Source organism: Brachyhypopomus gauderio, chromosome 4, assembly GCF_052324685.1.
Source record: "Brachyhypopomus gauderio isolate BG-103 chromosome 4, BGAUD_0.2, whole genome shotgun sequence".
Taxonomy (NCBI): Eukaryota; Metazoa; Chordata; class Actinopteri; order Gymnotiformes; family Hypopomidae; genus Brachyhypopomus; species Brachyhypopomus gauderio.
In genome coordinates, this window is record NC_135214.1 from 12,118,889 (window position 1) to 12,141,025 (window position 22,137).

General features: G+C 47.2%; 1 protein-coding gene across 1 annotated transcript in view; it reads left to right on the top strand.

Annotated features, from left to right (window-relative positions):
- Positions 1-4,514: 4,514 nt before the first annotated feature.
- The window catches only part of erbb4b (erb-b2 receptor tyrosine kinase 4b), a 72,866-nt gene continuing 55,243 nt past the window's right edge, over positions 4,515-22,137 (top strand). The window contains exons 1-7 of the mRNA XM_077002248.1: positions 4,515-4,649; positions 6,940-7,053; positions 7,898-8,024; positions 9,593-9,666; positions 14,822-14,912; positions 15,902-16,101; positions 19,902-20,034. Coding sequence (XP_076858363.1) covers positions 6,993-7,053; positions 7,898-8,024; positions 9,593-9,666; positions 14,822-14,912; positions 15,902-16,101; positions 19,902-20,034 — 686 coding nt within the window. The 5' untranslated portion in view covers positions 4,515-4,649; positions 6,940-6,992. The remainder of the gene's footprint in view (positions 4,650-6,939; positions 7,054-7,897; positions 8,025-9,592; positions 9,667-14,821; positions 14,913-15,901; positions 16,102-19,901; positions 20,035-22,137) is intronic.

Genomic DNA, 22,137 nt, shown 5'->3' on the forward strand with positions numbered 1-22,137 from the left:
ACATGATCAGCCCCAGGAACTCACTGAGCACATGAAGGCTATCGTGCATCTGGGGCAGATCTAGAGTTGAGCCATCAGACAGACTCCCAAAGAGATCAGCTTAGATCAGAGTGAGACAGATTGAGAGCGTGGTCAGATCAGAGTGAGACAGTCTGAGTCTCAGAGAGGGTGATGAGATCAGAGTGAGACTGAGTCTCAGAGCGTGTGAGAGGGGTTAGAGCGTGAGAGGGTGAGGGTGAGAGGGTAGAGAGGGTGAGGGGCTGAGAGTCAAGAGTGAAAGGGTGAGAGGGTGGTCTCAGAAGGAGACACTTAGACATTCACTCTATAATTATTTTAAAGAGATAAGATGTTAAAGGCATTTTGAAGGTTAATGTTTATCTTACTTATGTATTTCTGTTTCACACACACACACACACACACACACACACACACACACACACACACACACACACACACACACACACACACACACACACACACACACTTCACCTACATGTAGACTGCTCCTCACACTACTCACTCCAAGAGCATCCTAACAACCTCCTCACAACCTCCTCACAACCTCCTTATCCAGACAACTAGCAGTATAAATCAAGGTCTCCACTTCATCTGAAGTGCTGTTACAGCTACTGGAATGGCTGTTGGCTACAACACAAGTGTTGGAGGAGCGTGTGAGCAACGCTCTGATCCCACCCGAAGAATCACACACACACCTCACAGGTGCTTTGATTCCAGGACCCCTCTGCAGCTCCGCACGCTACACACATCCTGATCCTGTCAGGATACAGAGGCAGCAGGACTGCTGGAATTCATTCCCACACAAAACTATCTAATGAGGCATAACTACTTTGACAAACTCCTCTGAAAGTGCTGAAAATGGGGTCAGGTGTGCGAATAACTTTTTGAAAAAAAAAAAGAAAAGAAAAAAAAAACAACTGTAAGACCAACCCTAATGAATCACAGTGTCCTGTCTGAGTCCTGTCTGAGTCCTGTCTGCTTTCTGTTACAGACAGATCTGTCATGCAAACTAAACTTCCCTCCATATGGAAATGTTCATTTCCTCTGTGTAGCTTTCATTTTATATGCGACACATGCTCCCCATCTCTTTCTCTTTCCCCTTCTCTCTCTCTCTCTCTCTCTCTCTCTCTCTCTTTCTCTCTCTCTCTCTTCTCCCTCTGTCACCCTTTCTGTTCTTTCTTTTTTTCTTTCTCCTGTCTTGAATTATGTTGCTGTAATTTTGTCAATCATTTGTGACAACCCCATATGAATCTTTCTTTCTTTCTTCTTTCTTTCTTTCTTTCTTTCTTTCTTTCTTTCTTTCTTTCTTTCTCTCTCTCTTTCTTTCACATACATTGGCCTGCTCTGTGCTGTGCTGCTGGTGTTTCTAACCGCGCCCACTGCCCTCCACTCTACTACTATAATCATGCTAGTCACAGTCAGGGTGAGACGTCCCCACAGTCTCTCTGCAGGAAGCTGGGGTCTTTCCCTTCCTTAAACACATTCCCATTCTGGAGGCTTTCCACCCCAGCAGGCCTGCAGGGGTCCCTCCTCCGCCACGCTGGCTCTCGCCCTTGTTCCCTGGGGGCAGTTAGGAGGGGCAGGAGTGTGTCCTCAGGTGCCCTTCCGTCGTGACTGCACAAGTGTGTGTTTGACTGGAGAAAACATCTTATCACAATACTGCCACATCTCCTGCTGCAGCAGGGCCAGGAGTCTGTGTGGAGTCATCTGAACACACAATAAAGCTCCACACACTCTCCACACACTCATCACACACTCTCCACACAATCACTCACTCTCCACACAATCACTCACTCTCCACACACTTACCACACAATCACTCGCTCTCCACACACTCATAACACAATCACACAGTCATCACACACTCTCCACACACTCATCACACAATCACTCACTCTCCACACACTTATCACACAATCACACACTCTCCACACAATCACTCACTCTCCACACACTCATCACACAATCACACAGTCATCACACAGTCATCACACACTCTCCACACACTCATCACACACTCTCCACACAATCACTCACTCTCCACACACTTATCACACAATCACACACTCTCCACACACTCATCACACACTCTCCACACACTCATCACACACTCATCACTCACTCATCACACACTCATTACACTCTCCACACACTCATCACACACTCTCCACATACTCATCACACAATCACACACTCATCACACACTCTCCACACACTCATCACACAATCACACTCTTCACACACATCACACACTCTCCACACACTCATCACACATTCATCACACAATAATCACACACTCATCACAAACTCTCTACACACTCATCGCACAATCATCACACATTCTCCACACACTCATCACACACTTATCACACACTCTCCACACACTTCAGGTGCCCCGCTCTGCTGATTGTAGAACGAAAACGTTTAATGGTGAGGAGCTGATGGTCCATCTGCTCCAGCGAGGAGGCCGTTTGTGTAGCGAGGTGTCTTGTTTGGTCTCGGTCCTCCCTGTGGAGGTGAGGAGAGAGTGTTGGACCTGACTTGCTCCTGTGCTGATGTTAAATTCATCACGGTCCTTTGCTTTACTCCACCGCTCTGGGGACCAGGACGCTGAGCAGAACTAAACCTTTCTGTGACATTTTAAGGACATCTGATGATTTCTGTGGCCGAGTAAACGTCACGGTCACATATACCATTTTTAATTGCTTTCCGTATACACACATACTGACGAATACCTGATGACCTATTCTATATACACACAAATATACACACATGAGGATTACCTACATGGGCATGCACACACAGTAATCTAGTTACATAGCATCAGGCAGATAACCTGATCTTCATATCGCCAAGCAAACACAAAAAACCTACACACACACACACACATGCACTCACCACACACACACACACACACAAACAAACACACACACACACACAGACACAGGTCTTCAGATAAACATCCCTCGATCTGAAGGAACATTTTGACACGAAAATCAGTGTAGCAGAAGGGAAGGTTATTTGGCCAAGTGTCCCCAGTCCAGTTAGCAGGGACTCCAGTCCTGCTCTTCCCTCTTCCTGAGAAGATGATCTCCAGTATCTCCCCGTTCTCATAATGCCCAGCAGAACCAGAGGATGGGTAGCCACACTGTGCAGGCTAGATAGGGCTTTATGAGGTGATAACAAGAGCTGTTCGTCACTCTCATTTCATTGCTAAATATGTGGCTTTTAGAAAGCCTGAAACTACTGACTCATGTTTTCATTTTTCCTTCTTTCTTTCCCTCTCCCTCCCCCACTTTCATTCTGCCCCCTCACCCCCTCTCCCCTCTCTTCCTCTTTCTATCTCCTTCTCCCTCTCTCCTCCTCTTTCCCACTCCCTCTCTCCCTCTTTCAACCTCTCTCCCTACCTCTCTGTCCTCTCTCTCTCTCTCCCTCTCATTCCCTCTCCCTGTCCCCCTCTCTCTCCCTCTCTCTCCCTCTCATTCCCTCTCCCTGTCCCCCCCTCTCTCCCTCTCTCTCCCTCTCTCCCTACCTCTCTGTCCTCTCTCTCTCTCCCCCTCTCATTCCCTCTCCCTGTCCCCCTCTCTCTCCCTCTCTCTCCCCTCTTCTCCTCCAGTGACTAAGACAGTGTGTGCAGAACAGTGTGACGGTCGATGTTTCGGCCCATATGTGAGTGACTGCTGTCACAAGGAGTGTGCAGGAGGTTGCTCAGGGCCAAAGGACACAGACTGCTTTGTAAGTTCAATTCCCACACACACACACACACACACAGATTGCTATAGACGTCCACGACGTTAACCTCAGGTTCAGACGCTCAACCCTGTTCAAGCTACCCGTGCTGTCTCCAGCAGACTACCTGTGACAGGAGAGCTCACCGTGTGAGGTGCTCTACATGTTGGATGTCCTGCTGAAATCGCGTTTGAATTCTCCAGGGGGGGGTGGAGCCCTGTACTCCCATAATCCCCATAGACGCTGTGTTAATGTGTACCGGGTCACACCGGTTCTGTTGGAGGCTTCTGTCTTCTCTCCACTACGCCAGCGCTCACGCTGTTTTCCTTCCGTAATTAGATCAGCCTAAACCCCGACGGCTGAAGCTCCGCCCCCTCGCCGCGAGGCTTTAATACAGATACTCACTCTCAACGTGTTTGGCATCGGGACGCAGAAGAGTGCTTGTTGCTCTCCTGTTTTGTGATTCCTACTCCAGCAGCAGGAGGAGGAGACTCGTACGTCAGATCTCCAGATCGGATCATTAGATAATGAGATGTTAGATGGTTAGATTATCCTTTTTTTGTGTTCTGCCATCATCAGATTACAGATGTGCTCCTAAATGTGAATGGTCTAGACGCACCAATAAGCCTTTTGCATTTCAAGCACAAAGATTTACTGCCCATTTTGCCTGATTGCGTGTTTTAGGAATGTTGGTTTGGTTATGTTTGTGTCGAGTGTTTATGTGTTGGGTTATGGGGGTGTTTGTGTTGGGTGTGTGCAGGCCTGCACAAACTTTAACGACAGTGGCGCGTGTGTGACCCAGTGTCCCCAGCCCTTTGTGTACAACCCCACCACATTTCAGCTGGAGCACAACCCTCGAGCCAAGTACACGTATGGAGCATTCTGCGTTAAGAAGTGCCCACGTAAGACACACACATACACACACACATACACACACACACCACACACACACACACACACACACACACACACACACACACACACACTCAAGCACTTCCTCTCTTCCTTGTGTGAATCGCTGGCTGGGCGAGTTTGTCTGTGTAAGATGTCCACACTGTCCACTGAAGGTTCCCTGAAGGTTCTCTCACTGCATGAAGCACTCTCAGCACCACACACACAAGCGAGTGTCTCCTTCTGATCGCTGTGCCTACCATGGCTCTGTACAGCCTTTGTTGCTGGATGTTGGGACAGATGATGTCTGAGACTTTTCTTACCATGCCAAGGGAGTTCCTACACTCCTTGAAGACGTTTCCCCCCAACATGTGCATTTATACCGACCTGTGTGTGAGGTTTGGAAACAGAGCATTGCAGGGATTCTGAAAGCTCTGACAGGGTCATGATGTCACGTACACTGTTCAAACACAGCGCAGTGTTGTGATAGACCTGTTAACCCTGGGCCCTGGCTGTTTCTTCTGTTTTTTCACACATTTTTATCCATTTATGAACACATTGATGTGTGTGTGTGTGTGTGTGTGTGTGTGCGCGCGCGCACATGTGTGTGTGTGTGTGTGTGTGTGTGTGTGTGCCTTTCACATGCCTGTATGTGTATATGTTTTACCAAAGCTTAAAATATTTATTCCAATGATTTAATAATGATGTGATTAAAATTAAGCTAAAATTAAAAATTTTTGTTTTTTGTAGAAGAGAATCAGAGATCCTACTTTGTGTGTGTGTGTGTGTGTGTGTGTGTGTGTGTGTGTGTGTGTGTGTGTGTGTGTGTGTGTGTGTGTGAAATAGTCTATATAATAGTTTAATATGCAGATCTGGGGCCGTGTTGTCCCAACAGTGTGGGGACCAGGGTAAACCCAACAGTGTGGGGCCCAGAGTAAACCCAACAGTGTGGGGCCCAGAGTAAATCCAACAGTGTGGGGCCCAGAGTAAACCCAACAGTGTGGGGCCCAGGGTAAACCCAACAGTGTGGAGACCAGGGTAAACCCAGCAGTGTGGGGCCCAGAGTAAACCCAACAGTGTGGGGCCCAGAGTAAACCCAACAGTGTGGGGCCCAGGGTAAACCCAACAGTGTGGGGCCCAGGGTAAACCCAACAGTGTGGGGCCCAGGGTAAACCCAACAGTGTGGGGCCCAGAGTAAAACCAACAGTGTGGGGCCCAGAGTAAAACCAACAGTGTGGGGCCCAGAGTAAACCCAACAGTGTGGGGCCCAGGGTAAACCCAACAGTGTGGAGACCAGGGTAAACCCAACAGTGTGGGGCCCAGAGTAAACCCAACAGTGTAGGGCCCAGAGTAAACCCAACAGTGTGAGGCCCAGGATAAACCCAACAGTGTGGAGACCAGGGTAAACCCAACAGTGTGGGGCCCAGAGTAAACCCAACAGTGTGGGGCCCAGAGTAAACCCAACAGTGTGGGGCCCAAGGTAAACCCAACAGTGTGGGGCCCAGGGTAAACCCAACAGTGTGGAGACCAGGGTAAACCCAACAGTGTGGAGACCAGGGTAAACCCAACAGTGTGGGGCCCAGGGTAAACCCAACAGTGTGGAGACCAGGGTAAACCCAACAGTGTGGGGCCCAGGATAAACCCAACAGTGTGGAGACCAGGGTAAACCCAACAGTGTGGGGCCCAGAGTAAACCCAACAGTGTGGGGCCCAGAGTAAACCCAACAGTGTGGGGCCCAAGGTAAACCCAACAGTGTGGGGCCCAGGGTAAACCCAACAGTGTGGAGACCAGGGTAAACCCAACAGTGTGGGGCCCAGGGTAAACCCAACAGTGTAAACTCCACCCAGACTCTCTCCCTCTCCATTTATGCTGGGGATTTCAAATTTCTGTCTCTGATTTTGTCTCTGTATGTCTTGTTCTCTCTCTCTCTCTCTCTCTCTCTCTCTCTCTCTCTCTCTCTCTCTCTCTCTCTCTCTCTCTCTCTCTCACTCTCTATCAGTCTGTCTCCCTCTCTCTCTCTTCCTAAATCTCTCCCTGACTATACCACATGCACACAGACACAAATAATGTACTTACATACACATGTAAATAGGGTACTGTTTACTACAAGTCTTAATATTCCTATCTGATATGTCATTGCTACACATTACGAATTGTGTGTGTTTGTGTGCGTGTGTGTGTGTCCTAATGTGTGCTTGTGTGTGCATGTGTGTGTGTGTGTGCGTGTGTGTGTGCGTGTGTGTGCGCGTGCGTGCGTGTGCATGTGTGTGCGTGCGTGTGTGTGCGTGTGTGTATGTGCAGATAACTTCGTGGTGGACCACAGCTCCTGTGTCCGTGCGTGTCCCAGTAATAAGATGGAAGTGGAAGAGAACAAGATAAAGATGTGTATACCCTGCACTGATATCTGCCCCAAAGGTACCTGCACTGCCCTGATACCCCCTAGAACCCCCATACTGTAGCCCCTTTATCTTAACAACCTCAAACATGTCTCAGAGGTCTAGTCTAATACACCAGTAGTGTTCTACATATACACATGCTAATCATTCAGATTATGCCCTTAAGGTATAGGCTAACATGCATGTAGGATAACACACCATCATGTTAACAATCGTTAATGTGCCCCAAAGGGAGCTACAGCTTTGCACCCTAACTGTACAACTAGCCTATATGCACTAAAGGAATCCATTTAGATCTCTTCAGCCATCCATAAAAGTCTGCAAACCCATCAACCAAAAATGAAAATATGGCTCCCCAGTCAGGGTACCAGGAGCAGTTGGGCTGTTGCACATGCCAGGCCTAAGATGTAAGATGTGTGAGATGCGTATGGTGTAATATATGTGGATGAAGTGTGTGTGGTGGTTCCTGCAACAGATGCTGAAACCGTTCGTCTCTCTCGTTTCGTTTAGCCCATCATAGTGTTTTTGGAGGCCATGCTTGTAAAAATAAAGAGAAATTCCCTAAAGAATGAATAAACATATAGTCATGTTCACGTCCCTGGACACAGTCTTCAGAAATCCGTGTCTAAGTGGCCGCGCGGGCCCTCCAGCACCGGGTCTCTCCAGCACCGGGTCTCTCCAGCACCGGGTCTCTCCGTAGAGCGTGTACTTCCTGCTCAAGAGTCCTTTGTACCTGAACTGCCCTTAAGGCGCAGTGGCCGCTGCTTTTCTGTGGGCTGGCTCCACTGAGGTGTGTGTGTGTGTGTGTGTGTGTGTGTGTGTGTGTGTGTGTGTGTGTGTGTGTGTGTGTGTGTGTGTTGCAGCGTGCGACGGCATCGGCACAGCCAGTCTGCAGGCGGCTCAGACCGTGGACTCCAGCAACATCGACAGGTTCATCAACTGCACCAAGATCAACGGCAACCTGGTGTTCCTCATCACAGGAATCAAAGGGTGAGGGTCTCCATCAGCACCCCCACCTGCTCCCCCTTCCACCCTCACCACCCCCACCTGCTCCATCCTTACACCCCCACCACCCCCACCTGCTCCACCTTACACCCCCACCTGCTCCAACCTTACACCCCCACCACCCCCACCTGCTCCCCCTTCCACCCTCACCACCCCCCACCTGCTCCATCCTTACACCCCCACCTGCTCCACCTTACACCCCCACCTGCTCCAACCTTACACCCCCACCTGCTCCCCCTTCCACCCTCACCACCCCCCACCTGCTCCATCCTTACACCCCCACCACCCCCCACCTGCTCCACCTTACACCCCCACCTGCTCCAACCTTACACCCCCACCTGCTCCATCCTTCCACCCCCACCTGCTCCACCTTACACCCCCACCTGCTCCATCCTTCCACCCCCACCACCTGCTCCACCTTACACCCCCACCTGCTCCATCGTTCCACCCCCATCACCCCCACCTGCTCCACCTTACACCCTCACCACCCCCACCTGCTCCATCCTTACACCCCCACCACCACCACCTCCTCTTTGTCAGGCTCCTCATGAAGCACTGCCCACAGAACACTTGTGCCTCTACAAGACCAATGGAATATGAAGACCATGCACGACACCAGAACAATACCATGGTGTAACAAATCAGTGCTGAAATCTCCATAGTTGTGAATCTTCTCATTTCATTACCAGTAAAACTGTGTAAGTTGTGAAGACAAAACACACTGGTGAAATCAAAACAGAGCAATAAAGGAGGGCTGTTAACAGCAGGGAGATTAGCACCATAATACCCCCATTTCCCCTCCACTATTGCAGCACCGTCACTTAAACGATGTACATGAATTCATATTACACACATTTACATCAGCTGCCACCTGTCTGGGAACTGGAAGCTGGGAGGAGAAGTGTGTGTCCCAGGGGAAGTGTGTGTGTCCCAGGGGAAGTGTGTGTGTCCCAGGGGAAATGTGTGTGTCGCAGGGGAAGTGTGTGTGTCCCAGGGGAAGTGTGTGTGTGTCAGGGGAGTCATACGGCCCAGGATAGAGGTGTGTGTGGGGAAGGCTGTGCTGATTCCCTGCCAACCAGTGCTGACCCTGAGGTACCCGTGCTGCTTTTAGCACATAGAAAAGCACCTCAGCCTCTCTGTCTCCCAGGAGACAGGCTTTACTGCACACACACACACACACACACACACATTCTCTCTTTATCACTCCCTCTGTCTCTCTCTCTCTCTCTCTCTCTCTCTGATCCATTCTTCCATTACTTCTTCAATGCCCAGAAATCTCCTCAACCAACAATGGAAATTGTAATCATTTTTGGATATAGTGAATCAGAGCCCATGTGACACCTATCAGATAGAACATGTACTAACTTAATTAAAAATACGATAACGTGGCCGCTCGGAGGGCGGTTCCGTTTTACATACGACCTCACCAGAGTGCTGGTTAAATAATGTGTGATTTCATGTCATGCTCTGAGGGCGGCCTTCTCCAAAGAAGACCAGAAGCCATTGTGCTGCCTACGCTCACAACTCTTCTTCTGTGTATATGTCTTTTTCAGAGATGCATATCACCACATAGAGGCCCTGGACCCAGAGAAACTGAATGTGTTCCGCACCGTCCGAGAAATCACTGGTAAGATCATCATTCATATTTATATATATATACTTTATTATGTAATAAACTGTTTATATTTAGATAACATACAAACGATGAATGTCTTAATGATTAGCCCTGTTTTCTAATCACTTTATTTATTAGCTTAAACCGGTTGGACCGAGGCTAGAGACTTTCCAAAAGAGAGAGAGATATGGACAGAGAGAGAGAGAGAGAGAGAGAGAGAAATGCAGACAGAGAGGGAGAAAAAGTGAAAAATGCCCTATTTGTGTGAGCAGTCTTGAGATCTCACAAAAGACATGGAGGACTCTCTCTTTCTCTCTCTCTCTCTCTCTCTCTCTCTCTCTCTCTCTCTCTCTCTCCCTCCCTCCTTCCCCCTGCTGAACTCTCATGTTCATTCTCACTGCTGCATAGAAGCTTCAAACACAGCAGCTGGGAACACTCAGAGGAAGCCTTTCTTTAGCCCCGCCCCTTCCTGTCTCTGTCTCCGATTCTCACCGCGGTGACGACCACAGAAGCAGGCATGCGTGTCCTTCTGTCTCCCACTGAGAGTCCTGCTCACTGACAGAGCAGTGTCCTCTCCGTCAACGTGTCATTTCTGCTCTGTGACCTTGGCTTGAGGTGTTGACAGTTGGCAATTTGAAACGCCGGCCAGAAGGCCACACAGAAAAGCCCAGATTCCTCACTTTCCTTTTTAATGCGTGCTTATTTTGGACCTGGCGTTAATTTAGTACAGGTTCAGGCGTGTGTGTACAGAGTAAAGCCGTGGGCTGTGAAGACCACCGCTGCTACTAGAATGACCCATCTGAAACACAGTGGGGCAAAGGTCCAGTCAGCTCCTCCCACCCAGGCCTGCAGGGGGAGCAAAATCACACAGGCAGGGAGGCTGGCCCCACCCATTCCCACCCTGCCCCGCCCCACCTCACCCTCCTTACCAGCACTTATCTGCTGATGTTAGCACACAGGCTTTTTCCATTTGCAATCTGATTCTGATAGACTACTGCTATTAGTCCAAAACAGACAGAGTTTTACTGATTAACACTATGTGTGATGTATTAGAGGTTCTTAAAGACTCATCTAGTGTTTGGGCAAGTCTTAGAGTGCTGGGGTTAGTGTGCTGGGTTAATGTGCTGGGTTAGGGTTAGCCTAACACCTACCTCTTTCCCCTGTGTTGAGGTTACAGGAGTTCTGCTAGCATGTGGTTAGGTTTTACTTAAGTGAGGTTTTGCTATGTTTGTGATTTATTACAGAGCTTCTGCTAGCCTTACGCTTTTAGCCCAACACCTTGTCCATGCTGATATATTAGAGAAGTAATATTGTGTGTGTGTGTGTGTGTGTGTGTGTGTGTGTGTGTGTGTGTGTGTGTGTGTGTGTGTGTGTGTGTGTGTGTGTGTGTGTGTGTGTGTGTGTGTGTGTGTGCGTGTGTGTGTGATTTATTGGATAGGTTCTGTTAGCGTGCTGCTGTTAGCCTGGAGCAGACAGGTGCTCAGTGGGATCTCGTTAGTGCCATTAGGATGATGAAGTCTCGCCTCTGCGCATAAAATAAACAGATAAAAACACAGGCAGGCAGCATGCTCTCGAGGAATGCTACTCACACACACACACACACACACACACACACACACAGGCATTCAGACTTCCCTTTGCTGCAATTTTGTCATTAAGGCAATTAGTGTCAGCAGACTCCATGCTAACAACACATCACAGAGGAAGACAGCGCTGTAATCTGCCTTTACAGGCCAGGAGAGCCTCACTAACAGTGGGAGCAGGTCCAGGCTCACTTAAAGAGACAGACGCATATTTACCAAGCACTTAAGTGAGAGCCGGATCAGGGTTGTGCGTTTCCTTACACGTTATGCTACTGCTTTTCCTTCAGACGATTAAAGGAGTGTGTGACTGTACTAGTGGTCCCCACCATCACTATGACCATTACCAGTGTGAATGAGATAACCGCAGTAGTGTGACCGACAGGAGACTTTTTTAATTTCAGTGATACTCCGAAGTGACTTATGAGCGGAGTTGTTTTTGATTCGCATAATAAACATCATAAAACAGTGCAATAACCTTGCACCTCTGTTGATGTTTCATGGCCTTTTATGAGAGAAGAGTGGTGCCTCAAATTGAAGTCATGTGACCATGGGCTCTGCTCTGCTGGCTTCTTCTGAAGCAGGTGTATCTGCCTCCACTCCTGGACATCTACAGCCCTGCACCAGTTTAAACACTGGTCCTACACTGGGTCTACGCTGGGTCTACACTGGGCCTACACTGGTCCTACACTGGTCCTACACTGGTCCTACACTGGGTCTACACTGGGTCTACACTGGGCCTACAGTGGTTCTACACTGGTCCTACACTGGATCTACATTGGTCCTACACTGGGCCTGCACTGGTTCTACACTGGTCCTACACTGGTCCTACACTGAGCATACACTGGTTCTACACTGGTCCTACACTGGTTCTACACTGATTTACACTGGTCGTACACTGGTTCTACACAGCTTTGAGACTGACGTTCCAGCTATGATCATAAAAAATAGTGGATCTGCTCAGTATCTCACTCTACTGATAGTATCATACAGCACAGTAGTCTGCAGTACACTATATGACACAGTACACTATATGACACAGTACACTGTATCATACAGTACACTATATGACACAGTACACTATATGACACAGTACATTGTATCATACAGTACACTATATGACACAGTACACTGTATCATACAGTACACTATATGACACAGTACACTATATGACACAGTACATTGTATCATACAGTACACTATATGACACAGTACACTGTATCATACAGTACACTATATGACACAGTACACTATATGACACAGTACATTGTATCATACAGTACACTATATGACACAGTACACTGTATCACACAGTACACTATGACACAGTACACTATATGACACAGTACACTGTATCACACAGTACACTATGACACAGTACACTGTATCATACAGTACACTGTATCACACAGTACACTATATGACACAGTACACTATCATACAGTACAATATATGACACAGTACACTATATGGCACAGTACTCTGTATCATACAGTACACTATATGACAGTATACTGCATCACACAATACACTATATGACACAGTACACTATATGACACAGTACACTATGACACAGTACACTATATTATACAGTACACTATCACACAGTACACTATATCACACAGTACACTATGACACAGTACACTGTATCATACAGTACACTGTATCACACAGTACACTATATAACACAGTACACTGTATCACACAGTACACTATATGACACAGTACACTATCATACAGTACAATATATGACACAGTACACTATATGGCACAGTACTCTGTATCATACAGTACACTATATGACAGTATACTGCATCACACAATACACAATATGACACGGTACACTATATGACACAGTACACTATATGACACAGTACACTATGACACAGTACACTATATTATACAGCATACTATCACACAGTACACTATATCACACAGTACACTATATCACACAGTTCACTATATATCACACAGTACACTATATTATACAGTACACTATCACACAGTTCACTATATCACACAGTACACTATATCACACAGTTCACTATATCACACAGTACACTATATTATACAGTACACTATATCACACAGTACACTATATTATACAGTACACTATATCACACAGTACACATGACTGGAAGCATCTGCTCTTGTCAAATTTTCCCCTCATTTTGCTTTCCTTTGTCACCTTTACGGATTCAAACAACATGACAACAACATGTTTTCTAGTGGCTTTATTACATCTGTACAATTGTGTGTAACGGGTCTGTTAGCCATCGAGCAGCATCATCTGCGTGTTATTAGTATTTCACCGTAGTGTCTACAGTTTTGTATTTTGAATGTCAGAGCTTTCTTCAGGACGTGAGGTTAATTGTGCTTTGTAATGGGTTTATGGTTATGTAAAACGTGCTTGGGTGATGTGCAGTCTCTGTGTGTTAACTGTATATTTGCCTGAGGATTAGTAAAAAAAGAAAAAGTCTTCTGATCACGTGGGAAATGTGTTAAAGTGAGTGTGTGTGTTAGTAATGGTGCTGAACTCACTGACTGGATCAGGATACGTAGCAAAGTGTCCGGTCAGAACTGCAGCTGCCCACAGCAGCGGTATCTACCAGCAGGAGGCGTCAGCATACCCAGGGTTCTGCTAACACAGATTCTGGGTGTTTGAGGTAGTCAGGCATCTGCTGGCTCACTGGATTTCTCTTCATTTTCGCTTTATTCTTTAATACTGCTGATCTCTCAGTGTATGAAACAGAGGCTGCATTTTACTTCCACTGACTCCGTTTCCTGGTGGTGGTCTTTCTCGCTCTCTCTCTCTCTCTCTCTCTCTCTCTCTCTCTCTCTCTCTCTCTCTCTCTCTCTCTCTCTCTCTCTCTCTCTCTCTCTCCCTCTCCCTCCCTCCCACACTCCCTCTCTCTCTCTCTCTCTCTCCCTCCCTCCCTTTCTCTCCCTCCCTCCCACCCTCTCTCTCTCTCTCTCTCTCTCTCTCTCTCTCTCCCTTCCTCTCTCCCTCTGTCCCTCCCTCCCTCTCTCTCCCTCCCTCCCTCCCTCCCTCCCACCCTCTCTCTCTCTCTCTCCCTTCCTCTCTCCCTCTGTCCCTCCCTCCCTCTCTCTCCCTCCCTCCCTCTCTCTCTCTCTCTCTCTCTCTCTCTCTCTCTCTCTCTCTCTCTCTCTCTCTCCCCCTTACACCACCTTATCTCCCCATCCTGTTTGCTCTATTAGGCATCACTCCATTCTTTTGACATTAAATATTCAGCAATCAAATCCATTATTTAAATGTCTCAATGGTCTGTGTCAATGGCATTAGATTTTCATTCTACTATCCTAACTTAAGAAAACACAGGGACAAAAGAAAATTGGGAAGGTTATCAAATGCATGAAAACTGTAAGAACATTACTGCACTGATCCCAGAACAGGCCATAGTCCCTAACCAGTGAAAGGGATAAGTGTGCATTGATCGGGGATATTGTGTTTTGATCAGGGATATCGTGAGTTGATGAGGAATATCAGAAATGATCTCAGACCTGCTGTAACTTTCCGCTAACAGTCAAACTTGGGCTCAACGTCTTCATTCGTATCTCCTCTTCAGGATACCTGAACATTCAGTCATGGCCAGAAAACATGACAGACCTCAGTGTGTTCTCCAGTTTGGCAACCATCGGTGGACGCTCACTCTACAGGTATTCTCGTCTCTGGTACTCCATCTGTAGATGAGACCTCTCTCTGTCCCGCTCTCTCTCTCTCTCTCTCTCTCTCTCTCTCTCTCTCTCTCTCTCTCTCTCTCTCTCTCTCTAGCTCTTCCTCTCTGTGTGTAACTGCTATGCTGCCTCCCTGTTTCTGTCTCTTCTCTCTTTCTTCCTCGCTACAATCCTCGTCTGTGATGTTTCATCTTGGTCTCACTGGTTCACTCATACCCACAGACGATGGGTAGTAATGGTGTCCAGCATCTGACTCTGAGCCTGAAGTATTGTGACCTTGTGGCCTGGGGTCAGGGGTCAGGGTGACTTTGTGCACTGCCATCCAGGTCAGAGAGAGAGAGAGAGAGAGAGAGAGAGAGAGAGAGAGAGAGCAGACAGATCAGCATATCTGTCCATCTGCTTAAACAGGCATGTGGCACCCTCAGAACTCTACCATTGAACCAATTACTGAGTGTCGCACAATAGAGAGGACAAACAGACAAGACACCACAGGGATTCTGGGAAAGACAGGGGGAGAGAGAGAGAGAAAGAGAGAGAAAGAGAATGAGGGAGTCGGGTGGCTGAAAGTGTGTGCGGTTCTGGATGAGTGGTGCTCTGTTGTGTTGACGATCCTCCTACTCCGTCTCAAAGCCCCTTTGATGTGCACTTCAGCACGCCTGCCCATGATTCACATCTCCTTCAGATTCACCACCGTGCAGAACGTGATATTAGAACCTGTGAAGGTTCAGCTCCTCACTGCCGGCACAGGGCAAACTGCAGCAGGATGCTGATTCAGACTGCAGTTCTGTCCATCATCCATCACTTCATGAGTCTCTCTCTTCCGTTATTCCTTTTCTTTCCTGTTTGTTCTTTTGCCTCTTTTCTGTTCATTTTTTTTCTGTGCCGTTCCCTCTCTTTGCTTTTCTCACAGTGTTTGTCTTTTTCCCATTTCTCATTTCTCATCTGTTTCTCGCGGTCCCCCCCCACCACAGCGGCATCTCTCTGCTGGTTCTGAAACAGCAGGGACTAGCGTCTCTGCAGCTGCAGTCCCTGCGTGAGATCAGCGCCGGGAACGTCTACGTCACCAACAACAGCCAACTCTGCTACTACAACACCATCAACTGGACCAGCCTCTTCCGCATCCCCACCCAGAAAGCCCTGATCCGCAACAACCGAGAGTCCAGGGAGTGCAGTGAGTGCATCCTCTCCTCCATCTCTAACCTCCACCCACACCTTACAGTTGGCCATGGATAACACCGCTCAGGTGAAGGTGTGGAGAAGGAGCAGACGTATGTCAGATCTGTGTTTGACAGTCATATTAACAATCTACAGTCTCACACTATTAATACTAATCAACTCATTTGGATTCATGTTGAGCTCTCACTCATATACCGCCATCTTGAGCCCCACACACACACCCACATACACACACACACACACACACACGCACACACACACACACACACGCACACACACACACCCCAAAGTGTGGTGTTTTGAGGCCACCCTCTCTGTCTTGGATCAGAGTGTTCAGGACTGGGCCAGCTGAGCTTCCCGCTGAGCGAGAGGGCCAGACGGTAAAGAGCCCGTGGGCTCCCCCAGCTGCCCACGGGGCCACTGTGCCTGGAAAGCCCCCTCGTCCCTGGCCAGGCTGGGCGATAAACACAACAAGCTGTGCTAAAGTGCTGACGTGGAACAGTGCGACGTAGCCTTGAGCTTAGAACACAGGAAAAGTCACGCATCTGTTCTGCCACCAGCCGTCCAATTAGCTGCTCCCTGAAAATGTCGAGTCATTCACTGAACTATCGAGTGAAATTAATTGCAGGGACCACCTGCAACTGTTTTTGACATTTCTGAGATCTCTGGTGGAGGCTGTAATCGCCAGAGAAAATACACACGTGCTACTCGTCTCTGGTGAGAGAATTAGCACGTGCTCCTATTCTCTGGTGAAACAATTCACATGTGCTCCGCGCTTTTGGTGAGAGAATTCACACATGCTTCTCGTCTCTGGTGAGAGAATTCACACATGCTCCTCATCTTTTGGTCAGAGAATTCAGATGTGCTCCTCATCTCTGGTGAGAGAATTCACACGTGCTCCTCATCTTTTGATGAGAGAATTCACACGTGCTCCTCGTCTCTGGTGAGAGAATTCACACGTGCTCCTCATCTTTTGATGAGAGAATTCACACGTGCTCCTCGTCTCTGGTGAGAGAATTCACACGTGCTCCTCATCTCTGGTGAGAGAATTCACACGTGCTCCTCGTCTTTTGATGAGAGAATTCACACGTGCTCCTCGTCTCTGGTGAGAGAATTCACACGTGCTCCTCATCTTTTGATGAGAGAATTCACACATGCTCCTCGTCTCTGGTGAGAGAATTCACACGTGCTCCTCATCTCTGGTGAGAGAATTCACACATACTCCTCGTCTTTTGGTGAGAGAATTCACACACGTGCTCCTCATCTTTTGGTGAGAGAATTCACACGTGCTCATCGTCTCTGGTGAGAGAATTCACACATGCTCCTTGTCTTTGGTGAGAGAATTCACACGTGCTCCTCATCTTTTGTTGAGAGAATTCACACGTGCTCCTCGTCTCTGGTGAGAGAATTCACACGTGCTCCTCATCTTTTGTTGAGAGAATTCACACATGCTTCTCGTCTCTGGTGAGAGAATTCACACGTGCTCCTTGTCTTTTGGTGAGAGAATTCACACGTGCTCATCGTCTCTGGTGAGAGAATTCACACATGCTCCTTGTCTTTGGTGAGAGAATTCACACGTGCTCCTCATCTTTTGTTGAGAGAATTCACACGTGCTCCTCATCTCTGGTGAGAGAATTCACACATACTCCTCGTCTTTTGGTGAGAGAATTCACACACATGCTCCTCATCTTTTGGTGAGAGAATTCACACGTGCTCATCGTCTCTGGTGAGAGAATTCACACATGCTCCTTGTCTTTGGTGAGAGAATTCACACGTGCTCCTCATCTTTTGTTGAGAGAATTCACACGTGCTCCTCGTCTCTGGTGAGAGAATTCACACGTGCTCCTCATCTTTTGTTGAGAGAATTCACACATGCTTCTCGTCTCTGGTGAGAATTCACACGTGCTCCTTGTCTTTTGGTGAGAGAATTCACACGTGCTCATCGTCTCTGGTGAGAGAATTCACACATGCTCCTTGTCTTTGGTGAGAGAATTCACACGTGCTCCTCATCTTTTGTTGAGAGAATTCACACGTGCTCCTCGTCTCTGGTGAGAGAATTCACACGTGCTCCTCATCTTTTGTTGAGAGAATTCACACATGCTTCTCGTCTCTGGTGAGAGAATTCACACGTGCTCCTTGTCTTTTGGTGAGAGAATTCACACATGTTCCTTGTCTTTGGTGAAAGAATTCAACGTGCTCATCTTCTCTGGAGGAGGCTGTAAATACCAGAAAGAATTCACCAGCCCTCATCTTCTCAGACTGAATGATGGTTTATGACATTTTGAAAAGATGATTTTTTTCATTTCTTTCTTCTTCCCTTTTCCTTTCATCGTGCGGCATGTTATGATGCAAACACGATCGTTAGTGTCTCTGGGTTGCAGCGCCATGGAGACGGACTCTCCCCTCTGGCGTCTCCCTCGGGTCCCCGGAGTCCGACCTGCTCAGACTTCAGGATGCCTGTGCTGCCCAAACGGGGTTTTCAGCCGTAGCCAGAACTTTGATGTTGCCATCTTTTTGATCTATGTGCTGTAGCGTTGCTCCAACTGCCCCACACCCTGTCATCACCGCCCTTCAGATTCCCGCCGCGTCGGGGCCCCCGAACACAACATCAGCCCAGACAGCACAAACAGACTTGCATTTATGACTTGAAAGGAAGTGGTGAGAATCTTCATACCCTCCTCGACAAGGAGCTTCTCTTGTTCTTCAAGCTGCGTCCTTAATGTAGCTGTCGGAGGCGGAAACAGGATATTTTGGGTGGGGCGTAACCTCTTCCTGGGGCTGCTGGGCAGGTGGTGCGCTGAGCAGGTAGGGCTGCAGTAGACCACGCCCACCTCGCCATCCTCCGCCCTCCACCGTCTTGCCAGCTGAGCGAGAAGAGAAACGTTGCCATGTTGGTGGAAGACCCCCCGTCAGGTGTGCAGTTTCAGGAATGGCCTTGTGAGCGGTGCTGTGGCAGGGAGATGGAGCCGCTCTGATCCGGTTAATCCAGGCACTCTGTTGCTAACCAGGTGCAGGAACAGGAGTGCAGGAAAGACGGAAAACAAGCGAATCACTCAAGCAAACTTCAGAGAGACTGTGTGTGTGTGTGTGTGTGTGTGTGTGTGTGTGTGTGTGTGTGTGTGTGTGTGTGTGTGTGTACACCTGTGTGTGGTTTTAAAACCATTTTAAGGTTACAGCAGCTCTACAGTGGGCCCTCCATCTAGACATGCCTGTCAACTCTCTCTCTCTCTCTCTCTCTCTCTCTGTCTCTTTCTCTCTCACACACACGCACACACACTCACACACACGCGCGCGCACACACACACACACACACACACACACACACACACACACACACACACACACACACAATCAGCCCAACCCATTCAGATACAACAGGCCGTATCAGGGAGCGTTCCACGGGAATAAAGCATGTGTGACTGCAGAGGGATTAACCGACCCAGATGGCACAAACTGAGCTCAGTCAAATTATGACAAACGATTGCGCTTTGCCACCTAGTCCTTTCCATCACCTCAAGGTGGGAACAGAACCGGCTCCCCCTCCTGCTTCTGAGCCCTTCCGGCCTATCACGGCGCCAGCCCTGGGTGAGAAGCTCTGGGCTCATGGCGTACACCGTGGGGAGGCGTGTTCACCCAGAGAATGGGGCGGGATTGAGCTGGCGTGGTGCAGGATCACGTTCACCCCACATACCCCTTCACTTCCTGCACTTTCGCAAGGAGAAGTTCTAGAGTTATACTGATTCTAGAATGATCATGTTGCCATGCGTAACAGGACCTCCTTCTGTGTTTTGCTAGTCATGGAGAAGATGGTCTGTGACAGGCTGTGTTCGGATGCCGGCTGCTGGGGCGCTGGGCCGGATCAGTGCCTATACTGTCGGTTCTTCACCAGGGGGCGCACCTGCGTGGAGTCCTGCAAACTGTACCAGGGGTGAGCTCAGCTGATTCATTATAAGTGCAGTGATGTGTTACGTGTGTGTTACGTGTGTTACGTGTGTATTATGTGTGTATTATGTGTGTATTATGTGTGTCTTACATGTGTACTATGTGTGTATTATGTGTGTCATATGTGTGTTACATGTGTATTATGTGTGTATTGTGTGTTACGTGTGTTTTACGTGTGTGTTGTGTGTATTATGTGTTTGTTATGTGTGTGTTACGTGTGTTACATGTGTATTACGTGTGTATTATGTGTGCATTACGTGGTTATTGTGTGTGTTACATGTGTATTTCGTGTGTATTATGTGTGCATTACGTGGGTATTTTGTGTTACGTGTGTATTATGTGTCTATTACGTGTGTATTATGTGCATTACGTGTGTATTGTTTGTGTTACATATGTATGTGTGTATTGTGTGTATTATGTGTCTATTACATGTGTATTATGTTTGTATTATGTGTGTATTGTGTGTATTATGTGTGTATTACATGTGTGTTACGTGTGTATTATGTGTGTTACATGTGTGTTACGTGTCTATTACATGTCTATTAAGTGTATTACATGTGTGCATTGTGTGTGTATTGTGTTACATGTGTATTATGTGTATTATGTATATTATGTGTGTATTATGTGTGTATTGTGTGTGTTACATGTGTGTTACATGTGTATTATGTGTCTATTACATGTGTTACGTGTGTGTTACGTGTGAGTTATGTGTGAGTTGTGTGAGTTACGTGTGTTACGTGTGTTATGTGTGTATTATGTGTGTATTACGTGTGTGTTACGTGTGTGTTACATGTGTGTTGTGTGTGTTACGTGTGTGTTACATGTGTATTATGTGTGTGTTACTTGTGTGTTACATGTGTATTATGTGTGTGTTACATGTGTATTGTGTGTGTTATGTGTGTATTATATGTCTATTACGTGTGTATTGTGTGTATTATGTGTCTATTATGTGTGTATTACGTGTGTTAGGTGTGTGTTATGTGTGTGTTGTGTGTGTGTTATGTTTGTGTTACGTATGTGTTTTGTGCATGTTGTGTGTTACGTGTGTATTGTGTCATGTGTGTTACGTGTGTTATGTGTGTGTTACATGTGTATTATGTGTGTTACGTGTGTATTGTGTGTCGTGTGTTACGTGTGTTACGTGTGTGTTACATGTGTATTATGTGTGTGTTACAAGTGTGTTACGTGTGTGTTACGCGTGAGTTGTGTGTGTTACGTGTGTGTTACATGTGTATTATGTGTGTGTTACTTGTGTGTTACGTGTGTATTATGTGTGTGTTACATGTGTATTATGTGTGTGTTACTTGTGTGTTACGTGTGTATTATGTGTGTGTTACGTGTGTATTGTGTGTGTTATGTATGTATTATATGTCTATTACGTGTGTATTGTGTGTATTATGTGTCTATTATGTGTGTATTACGTGTGTTAGGTGTGTGTTAGGTGTGTGTTGTGTGTGTGTTGTGTGTGTTACGTGTGTGTTTTGTGCGTGTTATGTGTGTTACGTGTGTATTGTGTGTCATGTGTGTTACGTGTGTGTTACATGTGTATTATGTGTGTTACGTGTGTATTGTGTGTCGTGTGATACGTGTGTTACGTGTGTTACATGTGTATTATATGTGTTACGTGTGAGTTACGTGTGTATTATGTGTGTATTACGTGTGTGTTACGTGTGTGTTGTGTGTGTTATGTGTGTGTTACATGTGTATTATGTGTGTGTTACTTGTGTGTTACGTGTGTATTATGTGTGTGTTACGTGTGTATTGTGTGTTATGTGTATATTATATGTCTATTACGTGTGTTGTGTGTATTATGTGTCTATTATGTGTGTATTACATGTGTTAGGTGTGTGTTATGTGTGTGTTGTGTGTGTATTATGTGTGTGTTACGTGTGTGTTTTGTGCGTGTTATGTGTGTTACGTGTGTATTGTGTGTCATGTGTGTTACGTGTGTTACGTGTGTGTTACATGTGTATTATGTGTGTTACGTGGGTATTAATGCTGACCTGAAGCGGATCTGAGCTTGAAGTGAAGTGGTACTGCACAGTGTTTGTGTTTGGAGAACGTGTGGTAATGGCAGAATGTCCTAGGT